The sequence below is a fragment of the Equus quagga genome, chromosome 15 (assembly GCF_021613505.1).
Source record: "Equus quagga isolate Etosha38 chromosome 15, UCLA_HA_Equagga_1.0, whole genome shotgun sequence".
NCBI lineage: Eukaryota > Metazoa > Chordata > Mammalia > Perissodactyla > Equidae > Equus > Equus quagga.
Genome location: NC_060281.1, coordinates 31,388,285 through 31,406,313, shown reverse-complemented (window position 1 = coordinate 31,406,313; position 18,029 = coordinate 31,388,285). Strand labels below are relative to the sequence as shown.

General features: G+C 40.8%; 1 protein-coding gene across 1 annotated transcript; it reads right to left on the bottom strand.

The window, feature by feature from the left end:
* Window positions 1-5,342: 5,342 nt before the first annotated feature.
* LOC124226978 (DLA class II histocompatibility antigen, DR-1 beta chain-like) lies at window positions 5,343-16,086 on the bottom strand. The gene is made up of 6 exons (XM_046640839.1): window positions 15,906-16,086; window positions 10,401-10,670; window positions 7,531-7,812; window positions 6,461-6,571; window positions 5,980-6,003; window positions 5,343-5,687 (listed from the first exon to the last, which is right to left on the bottom strand). Exons 1-6 carry the CDS (start codon window positions 16,003-16,005, stop codon window positions 5,674-5,676), a joined length of 801 nt encoding a protein of 266 aa, XP_046496795.1. The 5' UTR covers window positions 16,006-16,086; the 3' UTR covers window positions 5,343-5,673.
* Window positions 16,087-18,029: the final 1,943 nt, after the last annotated feature.

Sequence of the window (18,029 nt, the reverse complement as noted above, 5' to 3'; positions counted from 1 at the left end):
GGCATTGTTACTTTTCTTTGCATCGATAGCTCTTTGAAGCAAAGACTTCAAAATGAGATATTTTCCATTTCATCCATTTAGCTTAGTTATTATTTTTCCTTTTCTTATGGTAGAAGTGATTGCCCTTTGTAACTTTTATCATCCTAACTGGCACTGTAACTTATGATTTTTTTCCCCTAGCCATATCGATAATGCTAGTTCATTCATTTAAAACTCTGTACATTATTCCTTTGTATGTCCATACCATAATTAATCTGTTCTCTCTCTGAAAATTTAGAATGTTCCTTTTCTCTTCTATTTTTTATATGTCATCTTGGGCATGTATGTGAGAATTCTTCTGGAGTGTAAATGCCTAGGATGGAAGTACTAGATTATCCAAACTGCCCAAAGAGGTTTACCAGTTCATGCTCACGTCACCATGCACAATACTCAAATATCGTCCTGCAGCATGCTGTCATTTCACATATTTTTTTGTCTTTTGATGTACAGAATTTTTATAATCAAGACAAATTTATCAGTTTTTCTTTCTGAGTTTGAAAATGTTTTTATTATTCCACACCCTGGTGCAGCAAACATTCATTTTTAATGAATGGGTCTTCTGGGGCTCATGTAAGATTGTTTCTTTAAGAAAGATATCTAGAAGTTGATTTTTGTTATTGTTGATCCTGCAGCATTTGTATTTTTATCTATAATACTGCCAAGCTCTCACCTGTTCACGATCCTAATAACAGTATATGAGAGATTCCATTCCCATAGAATCTTCTAAATCCGTGATTTAAAAAATGAGCTATTATATTGGCCAATTTTGGGGAAGACATATTTCTTCATATTGTTATTTGAATTTGTATGTTTCATATTATTTTTTTTAAGTTGTCTTTGAGGTATGCTCTTTTTTTTGTCTTTTTTTGGTGAGGAAGATTGGCCCTGAGCTAACATCTATTGCCAATATTCTCCTTTTCTTTCCCTCCCCAAAGCCCCAGTACATAGTTGTATATTGTATTGTAAGTGCTTCTAGTTCTCCTATGTGGGATGCCACCACAGCAGGGCTTGATGAGAGGTGTATATAAGTCCACAACCAGGATCTGAACTGGTGACCCCAGGCCACTGAAGCAGAGTGTGCAAACCTAACCACTACACCACTGGGCTGGTCCCTGTTTCATATTATTGATTAGTTTGAATAAATATTTCATGTTTATTGACCATTGGCATATTCTCTTCTATAAATAGTCAGTCTATATCCTTTGCCCAATTTTCTCTTGCATTTTTGTTCATTTATTTACTAGCTTGTTGGAAATTTTACATAATAAGAAGACCCAATGTCTGCCTTGTGTGTTACAAATTTTTTCCTGAGAGCTGCATATTTCTTTTAATTTTGTTATTTTCTCCATGCAAAGAAATTTTTAATTTTTATCAAATATATTTTTTCCTTTATATTTTCTGGATTTTGCCTTGCTTGGAGAGATTTCTTTTCTTTTTTTTTTTTTTGAGGAAGATTAGCCCTGAGCTAACTACTGCCAGTCCTCCTCTTTCTGCTGAGGAAACCTGGCCCTGAGCTAACATCGTGCCCATCTTCCTCTACTTTATATGCGGGACGCCTACCACAGCATGGCGTGCCAAGCCATGCCATGTCCGCACCCGGGATCCAAACCAGCGAACCCCGGGCTACCAAGAAGCGGAATGTGCGAACTTAACCGCTGTGCCACCGGGCCGGCCCAACGAGATTTCTTTTTTAAAAGGTTGTTTTTAACAAGTTTATTAAGATATAATTTACATACCACAAAATTCACTCTTCATACATGGAAAATTCAATGATTTTAGTAAATTTATAGATGTGTCTAACTATCACCACAATCCAGTTTTAGAACATTTCCACCACCTCAAAAAGTTCCCTGTTCACAGTTAATCCTCTCTGCCATCCCGAGCCCTAGGCACCCATTGATCTGCTCTTTCTTTCTACAAATTTGTCTTTTCTAGATATTTCATGTAAACAGAATCATATAACTTGCAGTCTTTTGTGCCTAGCTCTTTTCACTTACTATAACATTTTTGAAGTTTATGTATTTTGTAGCATATATCATTATTTTCTTTCTATATTTTAGTTGTTCTTTTTTGTTGCTGAATAGTATGCCATTGTATGGATATGCTATACTTTGTTTATCTATTCACTAATTGTTGAACATTTGGATTGTTTCCAGTTTGGGGCTGTTATAACTAATGCTGTTAAGAACATTTGCACACATATATTTGTGAGGACATATCTTTTCATTTCTCTTGGGTAGATTCCAAAGAGAGGAACTGCTGGATCATATGGAAAATATATGTTTAACTTTTCAGGAAATTGCCCAAGAGTTTGCCAAAGTAGTTGTAACATTATACTCTCCCATCGGCAATGCATCAGGTATTAGAAAGGCTTTTTATCTTTGGATATAATTATGACAGTGATGATGATAGTAATAGAAATAATAACAATCCCTGCTTTAGTTATTTTAAACTTTCTTTTTACGTTTCAATTTTTATTCATCAAGGAATCATTTTGTTGAAAGGAATGAGTTTGAAATACACCTTACCAATGACTTGAAATTCTCTATATTAAACTACCCAACTGTTCAAGGATCTAATTCTGGACTGTTCTACTGGTGCATTTAACCCGTAATGAATCAATGCAAAAGAAAGTGCTTATTAAATAGATGTATAATAGGCTTTGGCCCCTTATAAAGGTAGTCACTCCTTATTATATGTCTTTTAAAAAAATTCCCTGGAAAATATATTTTTCCTCATAAAATTAAGAATCCTTATATTAAGTTATAAAAACAAAGAAATAATCTTCTTGCTTGCTTGCTTTTTTCTTTTGGCAATTGGGCTTATAGTTGACATTTAATACTCAGTGTTAAAATAAAACAAAACTTTGAATTGATGCTGCCCATCAAGAATCTATCATCCTTCATGAAATAATTGAAAATATAAACAATCTAATAGTACCAGCTACTATAGTTTCCCTCCCCTAAAATCACTCCCCCCACCCCATCTACCATTTCTTTCTTTCTAAAAAAGATGTTTTTGCTCCCTTTCTTCCCGTGTGCATCAGAGGAGGCACGCCCTGTCACAAAGGGTGCATCACAGTTTGTCTGAGTTTACCATTGTAATCCCATGGTCCCCCCAATGTGTGGGGAAGTGGGTTTACTGTGAACACTCTGGGAAAAGTTTAGTTGCTCCTTATAAAAGCACATGAGAAGAGACAGTTCTCTTTCACTGCCTTTAAGATCAAAGGTGATGTCACTGGCCTGATGAATTGACCAACTCTGGATATTCCCTACCTTGTGTCTATCTGCTATGTAAGACAATAAGTTAAAGAAAAATAAAGGCAATTAGATTGGGTTTTCTGCTACTAGTTGCAGAAAGCCTCCTCATTGAAATATTCACACCATACCCTTTAATTCTACCTTATAATTTCACATCACAGGTCTCAAATAAAATGAGACAACTCATTTCTTCACCTCAGAGAACAAAGTGAGAGTAAAGTTGCAACCCTGGGATCAAACAGAACGTATCCTAACTGTATGTGTACTGCAGATGTTACTATCAGCTTACCAAATTCCTATACAATGATAACCTGTTTCACACAAATAACACATAGCATAATTAAAATATGCAAAAATAAGCTTTTAATTTGCTTGAAAATAAAGTAATAGTTGTCTCTGACACGGAGAAATTGTGTTCAAATGACTATTACTTTGAAATAAACTTCTGAATCAATGATTTATTCTTTAGATTTGATTTATATTTGAAACTCACTCTTCAGATGGAACAATAGCAGAACTCATTGTCTTCTTAACCATTTTAGTTACCTTTCTATGAAACCTATCTAACGCCTCTGTATTACTGAAGTGTATGGAATTTAGAGCTATTTATTGATTTACAATTATAGTTCCAGTGTTTTATGAAAGGGTGAAAAAAGTTTGATTTACTTTTCTAGTTTCTTTCCTATCATATATGCTTTGTCAAGCTTGATTCAATAGTTACAGTTTGTTTTTAGTTTTTATGTATTGCCTTTTTAAACCTTGGATTTAAATTTTTGATTATATAAAATATTTGAAATGTTCCTCAAGTTAAAACTATAAATAAGATATATTCAGAAAGGTCAGGTTTCATCTTTGTCCCTTCAACCTATTCCCTCATTTTGCCCTATGGGCGACCATTAGATAGATAGATACCAAGAATGCGTATAGCTACATATTCCTATTCCCCTCCTCTATTTTAGTAAATAAGATGCTATGTACTGTACAAGCTCTCCTGTACCTTACTCAAAATTCATTTTGGGGATTATTCCTAACAGAGTATTCTCATTTTTTCTGCCAGCTGCAGAGTTCTTCATTGTTTGGATGAACATTAGTGTATTCATAGATTCTCCTTTGTTCCCAGCATTGTCTCTGATTTCTGCTAAGGTAAGATCTAGACAGGATACTCTTGTGACAGACAGTAAGTATGTCACATAATCTGGAGGCCCTCAGAAATGCCTTTTGTCGTTAAAGTTGTGGTTTCGTCTTGATGGCCTTCTGAGACCTATTTATGGGGAAGGATACCAGCCAAGCCAAAGAGTCAGCATGGCACTGTTTATCTGAGAGACAGAAAAAGATTGAAGTGTTGAAGCCCACCATTAGTCTAAGAAAATAGGAGTTTAACTATCCTGGTTTAGATACTTTCTTTTAAAGGTGAGGTATTTTTGTTGTTTGTTGTTTTCTTTTAAGATTTGTATTTTTCCTTTTTCTCTCCAAACCCCCCCAGTACATAGTTGTATATTTTTAGTTGTAAGTCCTTCTAGTTGTGCTATGTGGGGTGCCGCCTCAGCATGGGTTCATGAGTGGTGCCACGTCCAGCGAATCCCTGGGCTGCCAAAGTGAAGCACGGGAACCCAACCACTCAGCCACGGGGCCAGCCCCTAGATACTTTCTTTTAAAGCATCAGAGAAAAAGAGACAAAAGCACATGATTATAAAAATTTTGAAGTCATCATATCCTAAAAGTTACCCGTGTTTCTAATATCTATAGTCCCCTCGCTGTATCCAACGATGGGAAGTGACCTGTGTGTTTATCTTTGAGAACACAAAAATGTAGGAGACCATCATGATATGGGAATATTAAGGGCTTTCTCCTAGCTCAGCTAAACGTTCCTAATTAAAGAATACAGAAAACTCAAGATAAAATAGGGAATGTAGCAAAGAAACCTTCCTGATCCACATGTGACCAAAATTCAGGAATATAAATAAAAAACATTATTGTATTGCGATGCAATCTTCTCTTTCTTTTTCTTTCTGCTTCTTGTCCTTGAACCTGCACGAAGCAGAGGATTTTCACTCCATGTTTATTTGAGAAAAACTTTATAAAGAAATGTGGGCAGAGGTGAGTTCAGGTGCATAGGAAGCCATAAAGGTTGAATACAATGGGGAGGGAGAAAGAATGCAGACACGGTACCACAATCAATACTGGGGACTTCCAAGCCAAGGGCAGGGGCTGAGGAAGCCATAGGGATGACATTTTTTGCAGGGTCACTGAACCAAGATCAAACCAAATCCTGAGAAAGTACACTCTTGGTAAAAGAATAAGGGCCAAGCAGGAAACCTTTTCACGCTGAGAAGCTGGGACAGAAGGTTCTTCTTTGAGTGTCGTCATCTAGACTTCAGCTCAGGAGTCCTGCAGAAGACAGAGGAGAGTGTTGTTTCCAGACCTGACTCTACAAGCAGCTTCCTTTCCCCTCTCTCAGGGCCTCAGGATAAAGCTCTGCAGTCAGAAGGGGAAAAAATGTTAATGTCACCCTGAGCCAATGCTACTTCAGGGAGCAGGCCATTTTACTAAGTGGAGAGAAGCTTTATAGAAAACTGCATGATTCAATGTCTTTCCCATTATTTCTTCTCTCATCTTGTCATCTCTACCGTCTGTTCTAGGAGACCAAACCGATGTCTAAAAGAGGATTAAAGAGCATTACCTGTTGGCTGAAGTCCTGTGTGTCCTGGGAAAGAGAGGGGAAGATATATAGTTAAAAGATATAGAGGCCAATGTGTCCCCAAATGCGATGTTCCCAGCCTCCCCTCCTGAGATTTCTCTAATAGGACAACCCACAGGGCAGAGAGGAGAGCAGAAACTGAGAGCGTGTGACTCATGAAGTTTCTGTCACACAAATCCAGTGTAACATCATCAGCCTTAGTGGCTCTTCCTGCGTTTGTCTCAGGATCTCAAAGCAAGATCTCCATACATGTTAACCCTTCTCTCATCTCTATGGGCCATAATTTCTTATGTTTCAACACAGTAACCATCGACTGTTGATTTCTGGATTTCCAGGAAATTTGAAGTTGAGCAGGTAAAGAAAGGCTCTGTACAGGGCCACTGGTACACAGAACTAAGTTAAGCAAAGCCATGTTTCTTCCCACAAAATTCTGTGTGGGTCTTAGCTGCCGGCAGGGTCTCACCTTTCTGGTTCCTGCAGTGGAGGAACAGCCCCGCCCCAAGGAAGAGCAGCCCCAGCACGAAGCCCCCGACTCCACTCAGCATCTTGCTCTGCGCAGACTCAGACTGGGCCCCTGAGAAAAGACGCTAGTTTTAGCGATTTTATCCCAAATACAACTTCCCTAATAGAGACTCTGGGATTAAGATGTTTGACGGGCGGGCCGGGTGGTGCAGCGGTTAAGTGCGCACATTCTGCTTTGGCGGCCCAGGTTCGCCAGTTCGGATCCCTGGTGTGGACATGGCACCGCTTGGCAAGCCATCCTGTGGGAGACGTCCCACATATAAACTAGAGGAAGACGGGCACAGAGGTTAGCTCAGGGCCAGTCTTCCTCAGCAAAAAGAGGAGGATTGGCAGTAGATGTTAGCTCAGGGTTGATTTTCCTCAAAAAAAAAAGGATGTTTGAGAACTGGGGAAGAAGGCTGCCCTGGAAGAACTACAATAGTTGGCCATTTCTGGAAAAGACATTTAAAATCACATTGAGTAGCTACAAGGTTGAGGCATTGGACTCATTTAAATATCACAGACCTGACATAAGGCCACTAGTTCAACATCTGATGGAAGAGGAGGCTGGGACTCCGTGAGGCTGAGTAGCTTGTCTAGGGGGACACAGCTAATAAAAGGCAGAGCTGAGATTGGGCTCCACTTATGTCAGGAAGGTCCCTACATTATAGAGGATGCACCTCTGCTCAAATCACAAAGAATAACTCAGAGCAACAGCGCCAGGAGTACAAGCCCAGCCCGAGGCAGGCGACAGTTGCCCAGAGCCAAGGGGGAACTATGACCTGTGATATCATGGGAAGGCTCAAAACAGGGACAACCTCTCCTCTGTCTGCCAGGCATAACTGCCTCCCCAGGGGGCATAGGTATTTATAGAAACAATCACAGGTCTACCCCCTGTGACCTGTGCTGAAGGCAAGGAGAACAAGGAGCAAATGAAAATATGGTGTAGGGAGAGGAGAAACCTGACACCCAGGGATAAGCAAAGTGCCCTCCTTGGTGGGCGAGGAATTTATGGGTCAGAGAGCTTCTCACTCCATTCCACTGTGACAGGGCTTGTCAGACTTGGGTGCTCCACTTGGCAGGTGTAGACCTCTCCACTCTGAGGAACTGTCTCAAGCATCACCAGGGTCTGGAAGGTCCAGTCTCCATTATGGATCAGGCCTGTGGAGACGACCCCAGCCTCCTCTTCCTGCCCATTCCGGAACCATCTGACTTCGATGTGGCCTGGATAGAAACCATTCACAGAGCAGACGAGGAGGTTGTGGTGCTGCAGGGGCTGGGTCTTTGCAGGATACACAGTGACTGTAGGCTCAACTAGGAGAGAAAAGGTGGAGGGAGTAAGTGAGGAAGACAGAGTGAAGTCTCCTTGGCTGGCTGCCTTTCTGCCTGCAGTCTCCAGTCCCCAGCTCTGGTCTCTGGCAAACCTCCCTCAAAGCCGGCCATGTGGCCCAACAGGAGTTAGTGTCTTAAGTGTGGAATTAATCCTTACAGCAGGGGCCCAGTGAATTTGAGAGATGTTCAGGAAATTTGTGGGGTTTTTTCCATAGTATTAAATAGTTATTTATTGTTGAATGGAAGTGTTTACAAATCTTTGTAAGGCATTTAGTATACTAATTAAAAGTGTGATTTCTGGAGCCCAGGCTACCTGGGTTCAAATACAGCCTCTGTCTCTTCTGACTGATCCTGGGAGAGTTTTTAAATTCCTCTATGCCTCAGCTCTCTCACCTATAAAGGGAGTAATAATGCTAACTTACCCCTTAGGGTTATTTGAGCATTAATGCACCTAAAGTACATAAAACAATGGCTGGAATTCAGCCTTCAATATACATCAGCTACTTATCAATCTTGTTTGCTTGGAGAGAAAATATGATTCAAAGCAGTGTAGCTAATTGGGGAAAACCTCAAGGTAGATGGAGATAGAATGTGAAATCCTGGGAATGCTACACCACCACCTTAGAACACCACACAAATGGTTCTACCCTGGGAAGCAGGCATCTTAGACAGAGGTGATTCTCTAAGTCTGTGAGTTGAGTTCCAAGAAGGGCGTGATTCCCGAAGGAGAGGGAAAGGAGCAAGGAAAGTCATTCATTCAAAAAGTTCTTATCATTACATGAGCAGATCAATCCCTCTCCTTTGCAAAATAAGCATATCTATTATTGGAATTGTTATCGTTTCACAACTGTCTCTCTTTTTAAGCTGACATTTGAATTCAGGGCACAGTCTAGGGTTCATTAACGTGTGCTTAGTGCCTGAGACAACTCCTGACCCTACCAGCCTCAATAAATACAATTTTTTTTAAAAAAGGAGAAAACTGGAGAAAAACATCTATATAATACCACGAAATGGTAGAATTAAGATTTGTGGTAAATCATTGCTAACAATTTTGCAACATATTTCATTAAATAAAAATGTTTAAATTCCTAGCATAGGAAGTAATAAACAGAACCAAAATATAAACCACAAACTGGAGAAAATGCTGAACCACATATCAGAAAAGTGTTAATCTTACTGCATAGAAAACCACTAAAATCACTGAGAGAAACACTAGGACCCCAGAGGTGATAGACAATGACAATTCTTAGAGCAATAACAACAATTAGCCAATAAATATGTGAAAAATGTTCAAAAACTTTAGAAATCAAAGAACTAAAAGTTACAAATTAAAGAGAAATTTTCAGCTGAGTATTTGGCAGCACTGAAAAAAGTCTAACAAAAGGGAATGGGAGGTAAATTGTTACAACTGTAAAAAGAAATAATGTGTAACTACTTAAATAACTATTAGCTTCTAAAAATAATAACATCAGTATGGTAAATAACAAAATTATAATTCAAAAGACTAGTTTTACAATCATTTCAGCTAGGTCAAGATTTACACACTAAGAAAAAAAACATACACACAGGAAACCCAGACCTAAAAGGAGCCTCAGAAAGATCAGAGGTGCCTCAGAGTCCCCCCCCCCCCCCCCCCCCCCCCAAAATTAAGTCGGATACTGGCACCCGCCCAGTGGCATGGTGCTCGGGTTTGTGCAGTCCACTTCCATGGCCTGGGTTCGTGTGTTGGATCCCGGTGCAGACCTGCACGCCACTCATCAAGCCATGCTGTGGCGGTATCCATATATAAAATAGAGGAAGATTGCCACAGATGTTAGCTCAGTGACAATCTTCCTCACCAAAAAAAAAAAAAAAAAAAAAAATTCGTATACTTTTTTTTCAATGAAATGCGTATGCACAGCAATACAGGAACACTTATTTCAGAGGTTTCAGGATTAGGAAGGGCGGATGCTAAGATCAGTCTGTGACTGGTCTCCTCACATTCTCCCAAATCTTTTACAGTCCTCATCTCTCCTCCCCTAAAACTTTACCCCCAAACAGACCTCATCTTAAATGTCCCTCTTGATGTGTCTAACCACCCACCCCAACCAATGTTTCCTCCCTCTCCAGCCCCCTGCGCTGCCCCCGCCCCCCCCCCCCCCCCCCCCCCATCCCCCCCCCCATCCCCCATGGTGGCCCTCAAAGCCGCCTGAAGCCGCCCTCCTGCACCCACCACCTCACACCTGCCCCCTCTCTCCCTCCTCTCAGACCCCAGGCCCACTCCCCCCACCACACACACACATTCTCTCTGTCGCACCTCAGCTCACAGTACACCCCTCACACACACACTCTGTCCCCCCACAGTCACACACTGACAAACCACACACTCTCTCCACAACCCGCTCTCACAGGGACCCTTGTAACTTGTACTCGCTCACAGTCCTACACTCACCGGGACTGAGTCTCTCTCTATCTCTCTGTCTGTCTGTCTGTCTCTCTCTTTCACACACACCCACACCCACGCACACACACCCCCCCCGCCCCCCCCCCCCCCCCCCCCGCCGCCTTGGCCGCCCACCCCCAGCGCTCACCTTGCCGCTGCACCAGGAAGTTGTCAAGGATGCCATAGTTGTGCCTGCACACCGTGTCCACCGCGGCCCGCAACTGCTCCGGGAAGTCCTTCTGTCTGTTCCAGTACTCGGCGTCCGGCCGTCCCAGCTCGGTCACCGCCCGGAACTCCCCCACGTCGCTGTCGAAGCGCACGTACTCCTCCTGGTTGTAGATGAATCTGACCACCAACCGCACCCGCTCGGTCCCGTTGGAGAAATGACACTCGCCCTTCACATACTCCAGGAAATGTGCTGCGGGGACAGGAAGGATCCAGTCACCTGGGCGGGCTCCTGAGAAGAGACTGACGGCGACGGCCACCAGTGAGGAGCGCCCAGGAGCAGGTGGGGCACTAGCACACCCCTGACTGAATCCACTGGCACCACGAGCTACCAGCACCGCACGGGGTCGTCTTTCATCTGCCCGCGGAGGAGGGAGACCTGGCCGAGTGGGCGGAGGAGACCGCTCTGGTCCGCAGCCATTCGGGATCCACTGGGATTCCGCGCCTGGCTGCAGACCTCCAAGCATGAGGTGGACCTCCTCCTGGACACCTCCACCTGAGAGACACTCACCGCTCCCTTCCCTTATCCCACAGCTCTTTCCCCATCTTAAACATGTCCCACCTCCTTCATTCTACAAACACTTCATTAGTGCTGACTTTGGTTCAGGCCCCTGCTGTCTCCTGGGAATCCCAAGAAAGGAAAAACAGACATCTTCCCTCCGCTCCCGAAGCTTTAAATTTAGAGAAAATAATAGACAAAACTCAACCACACAAGATTTTATACAGGAGAAATGTCAGAAGAAAAGTGTGGAGTTCTGGAACAGAGAATAACAGGATGATCTCAGTTACCTCAGGGTGCCAGAGAAGTGGTCTCTGAGAGTGACATTTAAGATGTGACAGGAAAGTTAAGTTGATGTGGAATAGAGAAGAGTGAGTGTGTGTATATGTTCGGGGAAAAAGGGAGGCACATTTCGGGTAAAGGTAACACCACGTGGAGAAGCGGGAAAGAACTGATGAATTTCCTCAAGAAACCAGAAGAAACCAGTTCACTGAAGCAGAGACAGTGAGAGGAAGAAGGTAAAAGGCTTCACTGGAGAAATCAAGTGGAGCCAGGGACTTAAAAGCCTCGTAGGTGATGTTAGGATTTTGAATTTATACCAGCTGTAGTGGGAGACTCCTGAAGAGTTTTAAAGAGATTAAAACTGTGATCCTAATATAGTTCCACAATTCCTTATCTGAAAATCCAAATCCAGAAAGCTTGGAAAAACAGATCTTTTTAAAAAATTTGATGCCAAACTCATTTGGCAAATCTGACCTGATGAGGTAAAGGGTCAGACATGTCTCACAGCTCTTATTTGTTAGCTGGTCACATGTGCTTCTGTAGTTTCAATATATATAAACGTGTAGTATGTATACATAATATATTTATGCATAATATATACATACATGTATGCATATATGTATGTATCTACATATATGTGTATATTTTTGATGTCTTTTGTCTTTATATTTAATTGAACTGAGAAATTTTCAAAAAGAGATAAAAAAGTTAACCTGGCGGTTAAAAGTGAAACAAATAAATGGGAACATCTGACATTATCAATAGAACAGAATACAGATTACTGCAAAAGTTTGATATAGTTTACTGAAAAATATTTGTGGCAGTCACAATTTATGACTTATAAAGGCAAGTTTTTGAAAGTTAGCAGAGCTCATGATGACCAAGACAATGAAATGTTGGAAAAAATCCCATAAGGCAAAAAAACCATAAAATGAAGATCTTGAGTTTGCATTGATTGAATGGATTCAACAAGAAAGTAGTGACTTTATGCAACTGTCTAGCTCACTATATTTTTTGTAATTAAACAAGCAAAAACAAACCACTAGTAACTGAATTGGGAGGTGAGTGTGTGTATAAAGTGTGAGTCTAGAATTTTTAGAAGCATCAGAGAACAAATCAGTGTTTTCCACCTCAGCACTGTTGACATTTTGAATGAGAGAATTCTTTGTTGTGGGAAGGCTGTTCTGTACATTATGGGATGTCTATCAGCATCCCTAGCCTCTGCCCACTAGATGTCAGAAGAAAACTCTAGTTGTGACAACAAAAAATGGCTCCAGACATTGCCAAATGTCCCCTGGGGGGGTGGGGGAACCATCCTTGACTGAGAACCTATTATACATCTGAAAAACCTATGGTGAAAAAGCTGCTGTTAATAAAACAGCAGCTGAGAATTACATTGAAAAAATTGCCAATATTATATCTCATAAAAACGTTGGTCCTGAAGAAATTTATTTTGCTGGAAAAATAGCTCTGCGTGGGGAACAGATTTCTAAAAATCATTCATAGTGCCTAGTAAAAGAGTATTAAGAGGATCCAGCCTGGTGGCACAGCGGTCAACTTAACACATTCCGCTTTGGTGGCCCAGGGTTCGCTGGTTTGTATCCCGGGTGTGGACCTATGCACCACTTGTCAAGCCATGCTGTGGTAGGCATCCCACATATAAAGTGGAGGAAGATGGGCATGGATGTTAGCTCAGGGCCAGTCTTCCTCAGCAAAAAGAGGAGGATTGACAGCAGTTAGCTAAGGGGTAATCTTCCTCGGGAAAAAAAAAAAAAAGTTCAACATGCTCTGCTTTAGTGACCTGGGTTTGGTTCCTGGGCATAGAACCACACCACTGTCTATCAGTAGCCTTGCTGTGGTGGCAGCTCACATAGAGGAACTAGAAGGACTTACAGCTATATACAACTGGGGTTTTGAGGGCAAAAAAGGAAGAAAAAGGAAGAAGATTGGCAACAGATGTTAGCTTAGGGACAATCTTTGCCTGCAAAAAAACTAACTAAATAAATAAAAGAGTATTAAAAGCTATTACGAATTCTAACCAAAAGATGAGTGTTCTTAGGTGTGCTAATGCTTCAGGCTCACCCAAAACAAAGTGGGCAGAGATTGGAAAAATCCAAAATCCAGGATGTCTGAAAGGTGTATTTTACTTGGACATTATTTTTCAAAAAAGAAAATATATATAACTAGGTATGTATTTTCTACCTGGTTCGATAACCACTTTGTATCAGTGCCTTACATTCATTACAGGCAGCCTGGACTACGAGAAAAGTGTAAAATGTTATTGTCCCTGTACAATTACTCCGCATGTTGCACTCCTGAACTTCTTATAAAAAGTAAAGTTTTTGGCGTTTAATTTCCCCCAGTATGACACCTGTGCTGAAATCTATGACTAAGGAATTTTTTGTCCCAGGGAGAGCAAGCATAAACAATTTTTAAACTCTATTCTTGCTGTAGTCTCCAGAGGTCTACAAATCCGTGGTTTTCTGAAAGAAGTCAATTGCTAGTGCTTATTATGAAGCTAATAATTAATAAATCAACCTTAACAAATGTTTGGTGCAGACTTTGGGCTATATTCATGTTTGCGAATGAGCTAGTAGATAAAGATTTTGAAAACTATCATGTCATTAATGAGAAGAGAATCATATCAAACTTCAATATATGTACAAGCTCATCAGACAAAAATCTAAATAAGTCAGAGGGTGCTGATGTCAAAAAAATATTGAGTACTGACAATGAGGTCCCTTTTGGACATTCCCTGAGTGATACAAAAATGGTAGTGGTGACATTGAGAGCATACCTCCCTTGTTCACTCTGCTTCAGCCACTCTTGCTTTCTTTCTGTCCCTTAAACACAGCGAACATCTTCCCACACTTCAGCCTTTCCCCTTGTTCTCTCTCCCTGGAACTCTTGTCCCTTGGATTCTTCACGTGACTGGCTTCTTCCCATCATTTATGTCTCAACTAAATGTCACTTTCTCAGGGAGAGCTCCCCAGCTACCTGAAGTGAAGTCAAATGACTCCAATTCTCTCTGTTCCATAACTCTGATGTATTTTTTTCAGAGCACTTATTGCTCTCTGAAATTTTTTCTTTGTTAAATGTTTATTGGGCTGTTTCCTCTGTCATTAGGTAAGTTCCATGACAGTAGGGGACTTTTCTATCTTATTCAAATAGAATTCTCTAAGCCTAAAACAGAGCTCAGTATTTAATAGTTCCTCAGAAAAATATTTGTGTCTAAATGAATACGTGGGGTTATGGGAATTGATCGTTGTGGGGATCCTGGAAGGTAAGAAAGGGTTCAAGCTCCAACACTCTTTTATTCTGATGACACCTTATATCCCTTCAGTTTCCTGTGAGAAATTCAGACAGACTTCCTCTTTCTCCTCCTACTAGTTGAAAAGAAACATTCACAGGTAAGGAAATGGTGATTTTAAGAAAGATGGAAAATTTCGTTCCTTTTCATCTCATCCAGTGGATCTATTATAGTGCTGAGAGTCTGTGCGAACTTTGGGGATTTTCAGTAATGGCATAGGTGGAGAAAGAATAGGGAAGAACTGGAAGTAGAGGTAAACAAACATGGCTAATCAAGGAAAAGAGAGGGTGTGATGAATGAACCTATGACATTTGGGATCAAGACCTCAGTAGATCCATGAGTTCCCTTGACTTGCTTATTGGCTTCTAGCCCCATGGGAGGTAAACAACCTTCACACTCTTTATACTCTGCTCAGGTCGTATACTTTGAACCATATGAAATTACTGATATTTGACTATTTTTGACTTACAAAGCCAGAATTTCATATAACTTATCCTGTACTAGTTGAATCCCTTCTTGTAGGCTCTGGCCAGAGAAAGGGGAGAGGTATGAGAAACTGATAGTATAAAAAGGTTCAAAATTGATTCATAATGAACACCAACCTGTGCTAGTTTTCCAGAAGATGCCTTGAGTTTCTTAAGGCATCAAAGAACACCCCATAGATGTTCCTTACTATAGAGTCATTCCAAGGTCTAAGGACCCCTGCTTCAGCTCCAGGGTGGTTTCCATGGGAGAACTAGAGAGCACTAACCCCAACTTCTGTCAGAGACCCTCCAGGACAGGGACACAGGCCTTATAAACATTGGGGTTCAGGGAGAAAGGAAAGGAGATAATGGGGGAGACTCTTGATACATGCTCACATCTGGAGAGGAGCCAACATCATAGATCCTGTTTAAGACATCACATAGGATCTCCTAGGAGAGATCTTTCTAATTCCTTTCGATGCCTCATAAAATTTTCACAGAAATCTTCCTTTTTTTTTCTGGCATAAATCAACATAATAAAGGGAACTACTGAATAAGGAATTATCTTGACATCATTATTTCTAACTCTTCTCAAGATCCTGAGGGAATGGGATGCAAGGCTGTAGAGATTTTATAAGAGGAGAGATGAGAAGAAATGACCTATATATATGGAGGCTCCTCAAGTAGCTCTTGTAAAGAGCTCAAGCATCCAGGCTCCTTTTCTTGTGGAGTTAGGGATCCATATGATAAAGATAGGTGGTCACCGAAGAAAATGTCACAATTTTTAAGGTACATGGCCTGGACACAGTGACAAAGTTAACTCCCTTCCTCCCCCCACCCCACAATAGCTCACCACCCAAGGTGCACACTTACGTTGGGTGTTCCTGGCCCAAGCGAGAGGAGCGCTTAGTACCATCAATATCACTGTCAAAGCTGCCATCCAGGAGCCTCCGGGGAACCACAGACACGCCATGCTGGAGAACAGGAGAGACAGGGTGCAAGGGAGCAGGCAAGTCTCACTCAGTGAGGACTATGACCCTCCTCCACCCACTTCCCAAGTAATACCAACTAGGGAACTCATTTCTTTGTTCCTGGATTGGGTAATCTCAGTGTTGAGAACCAATCAGCATCAGAGATGAATAGCATCATCAGTTGCTGGTCAAAGATTCAGTTTGAAGGTCATCTTCTGAAACTTAGATTTCCTTAATTAGAAGGATTGTTTGAGTTCGGTGCTTCGAAAGTTTGATCCAGTTGTATCCAAAAATCTTTAATTGGGCCTCTATTGCAAGCTAGCTCTGTGCAGGTCAGTGATGTGTACATAAGTTTGAACCTTTAGGGCATTCATCTCTCTCACTTAAACACAGAGCTGCTTTGACAAATATATATCTGTGTGTCTAGGAGTTGAGGGGGTGGAGGGAAGATGATTGCAAGTTAGGAGACCTTGAATCTGGTCCTTATTACACCATAACCTAGTGTTGTCGATTTGGGCAAATTACTTAATTTCTCACAGTTGAAATGAAGGCACTGTGATCTTTCAGGTATTTCAATACCAGAAAATGTGTGATTTTGTGGACAGTTCAAGAAGCAGTATCCCCTGGTAACTGATGATATGACAGAGTTATTGCTGTTGATTGGAGAATATAATGTACCTCCTTAAAGACAGGCATGCCCCTGATAAACTAAAGGAAATTGAAAGTCAGTAACTAAACTGAAGTGAAAAGGTTTTTCAAGTTTGTCTCCTGATGCTGTCATTGAGTTTAATGGCACCTCCAGCATACACATAGAGAAAGGGACTTAGAGAAGGTGACCTATGTAGAAAGGTATATGAAAGTACCTTTGTATGACACCTAACCTAATAATGTGATGAGGCCCACTGTCCAAATCAAAGTACGCAGGAGGATGAGAGATTCATACAAGACTCAAAGTCAGCCACTTGCACAACAATTCTGCTTTAGAATAATTAATATTTTATGTGAAAATGTGTTCAGTTTCTTACTCCTCGTCCCCCTTATGATTTCCTCATTTTCTTGGCAATGTGTCCCTTTATTATTCACCTTCTCTTGCTCTAGCCCAAGGAAAGATATAAGAAGACTTTGCTAATAAATATATTATAGAGTGTTCAGGAAATACAACACTATGGAAAAACTATGAATTACGTCCTTTGATTTTAAACCTATATAATTTCAAACCTGTAATTCTACTTTTAGATGATTTTTGCACATTATATTAATATAGATGTAATCTCAGGTTCTTAATGGACTTTAAAGGACAACTCTATACCTAAAGTTCTGCATTAGTTCTCACTCCACCATAGTTCTGATAAGCAGTTGTTCTTTATGTCCCTTAACATTTCTAGTGACAGAATGCTCACCATGCTGAATAAAAATAAGTATAACTTGAGCAATTTTTGAGCATTTTAGTTGGTATCCAGAATTATACAAGGGCTTTTTATCCTTTGTATTTTTATGTAATTCTCACATCATCGCAGAGATTTAAGTACCCTTCCATCCCTGCAGATGGAAAGAATACAATGGTGGAGGTTAAACAACTTTTGCAAGGATACAAGGCTAGTAAATGGTACACTCCAGATGGAGCCAAATTATATGTGATTCCAAACTCTACAAGCTCAACTGTTATTTCATACTGCCTCACATTCAATTTCTGAAGAGAAGAGTGTCCCTTATATTAAAACTATTTTTATCACTTTAATTCATGGATACATGTATCAAAAGACTACTCCTTTTGATGAATGACAGCATTTTACATAAATCGAGACCCCAAACCACTACCCCCAACATCCTCTGTTGTCTTTAGCTGAAGATGGTGTTTAAGGTGGCAGCTTCAGCCATTCTGGCAGGTTACTCAGTTTTCCTCGGTTTCTCTCATGTATACATGTTATTAAACTGCTGAATTTTCTCCTGTTAAAAAAAAAAAGACTACTCCTTTTGAGGAATGACAGCATTTTATGTAAATCGAGACACCTATTATGTAGCAATT

Excerpts from the sequence above, each read along its gene's own strand:
- LOC124226978 (XM_046640839.1), bottom strand. The coding sequence starts at position 16,005 with ATGGCGTGTCTGTGGTTCCCCGGAGGCTCCTGGATGGCAGCTTTGACA. Across the intron at positions 6,572-7,530 it reads CCCTGTCACAGTGGAATGGA|GGGCCCAGTCTGAGTCTGCG; the intron begins GTGAGAAGCTCT and ends GTCTTTTCTCAG. Across the intron at positions 6,004-6,460 it reads CCACTGCAGGAACCAGAAAG|GACACACAGGACTTCAGCCA; the intron begins GTGAGACCCTGC and ends TCTCTTTCCCAG.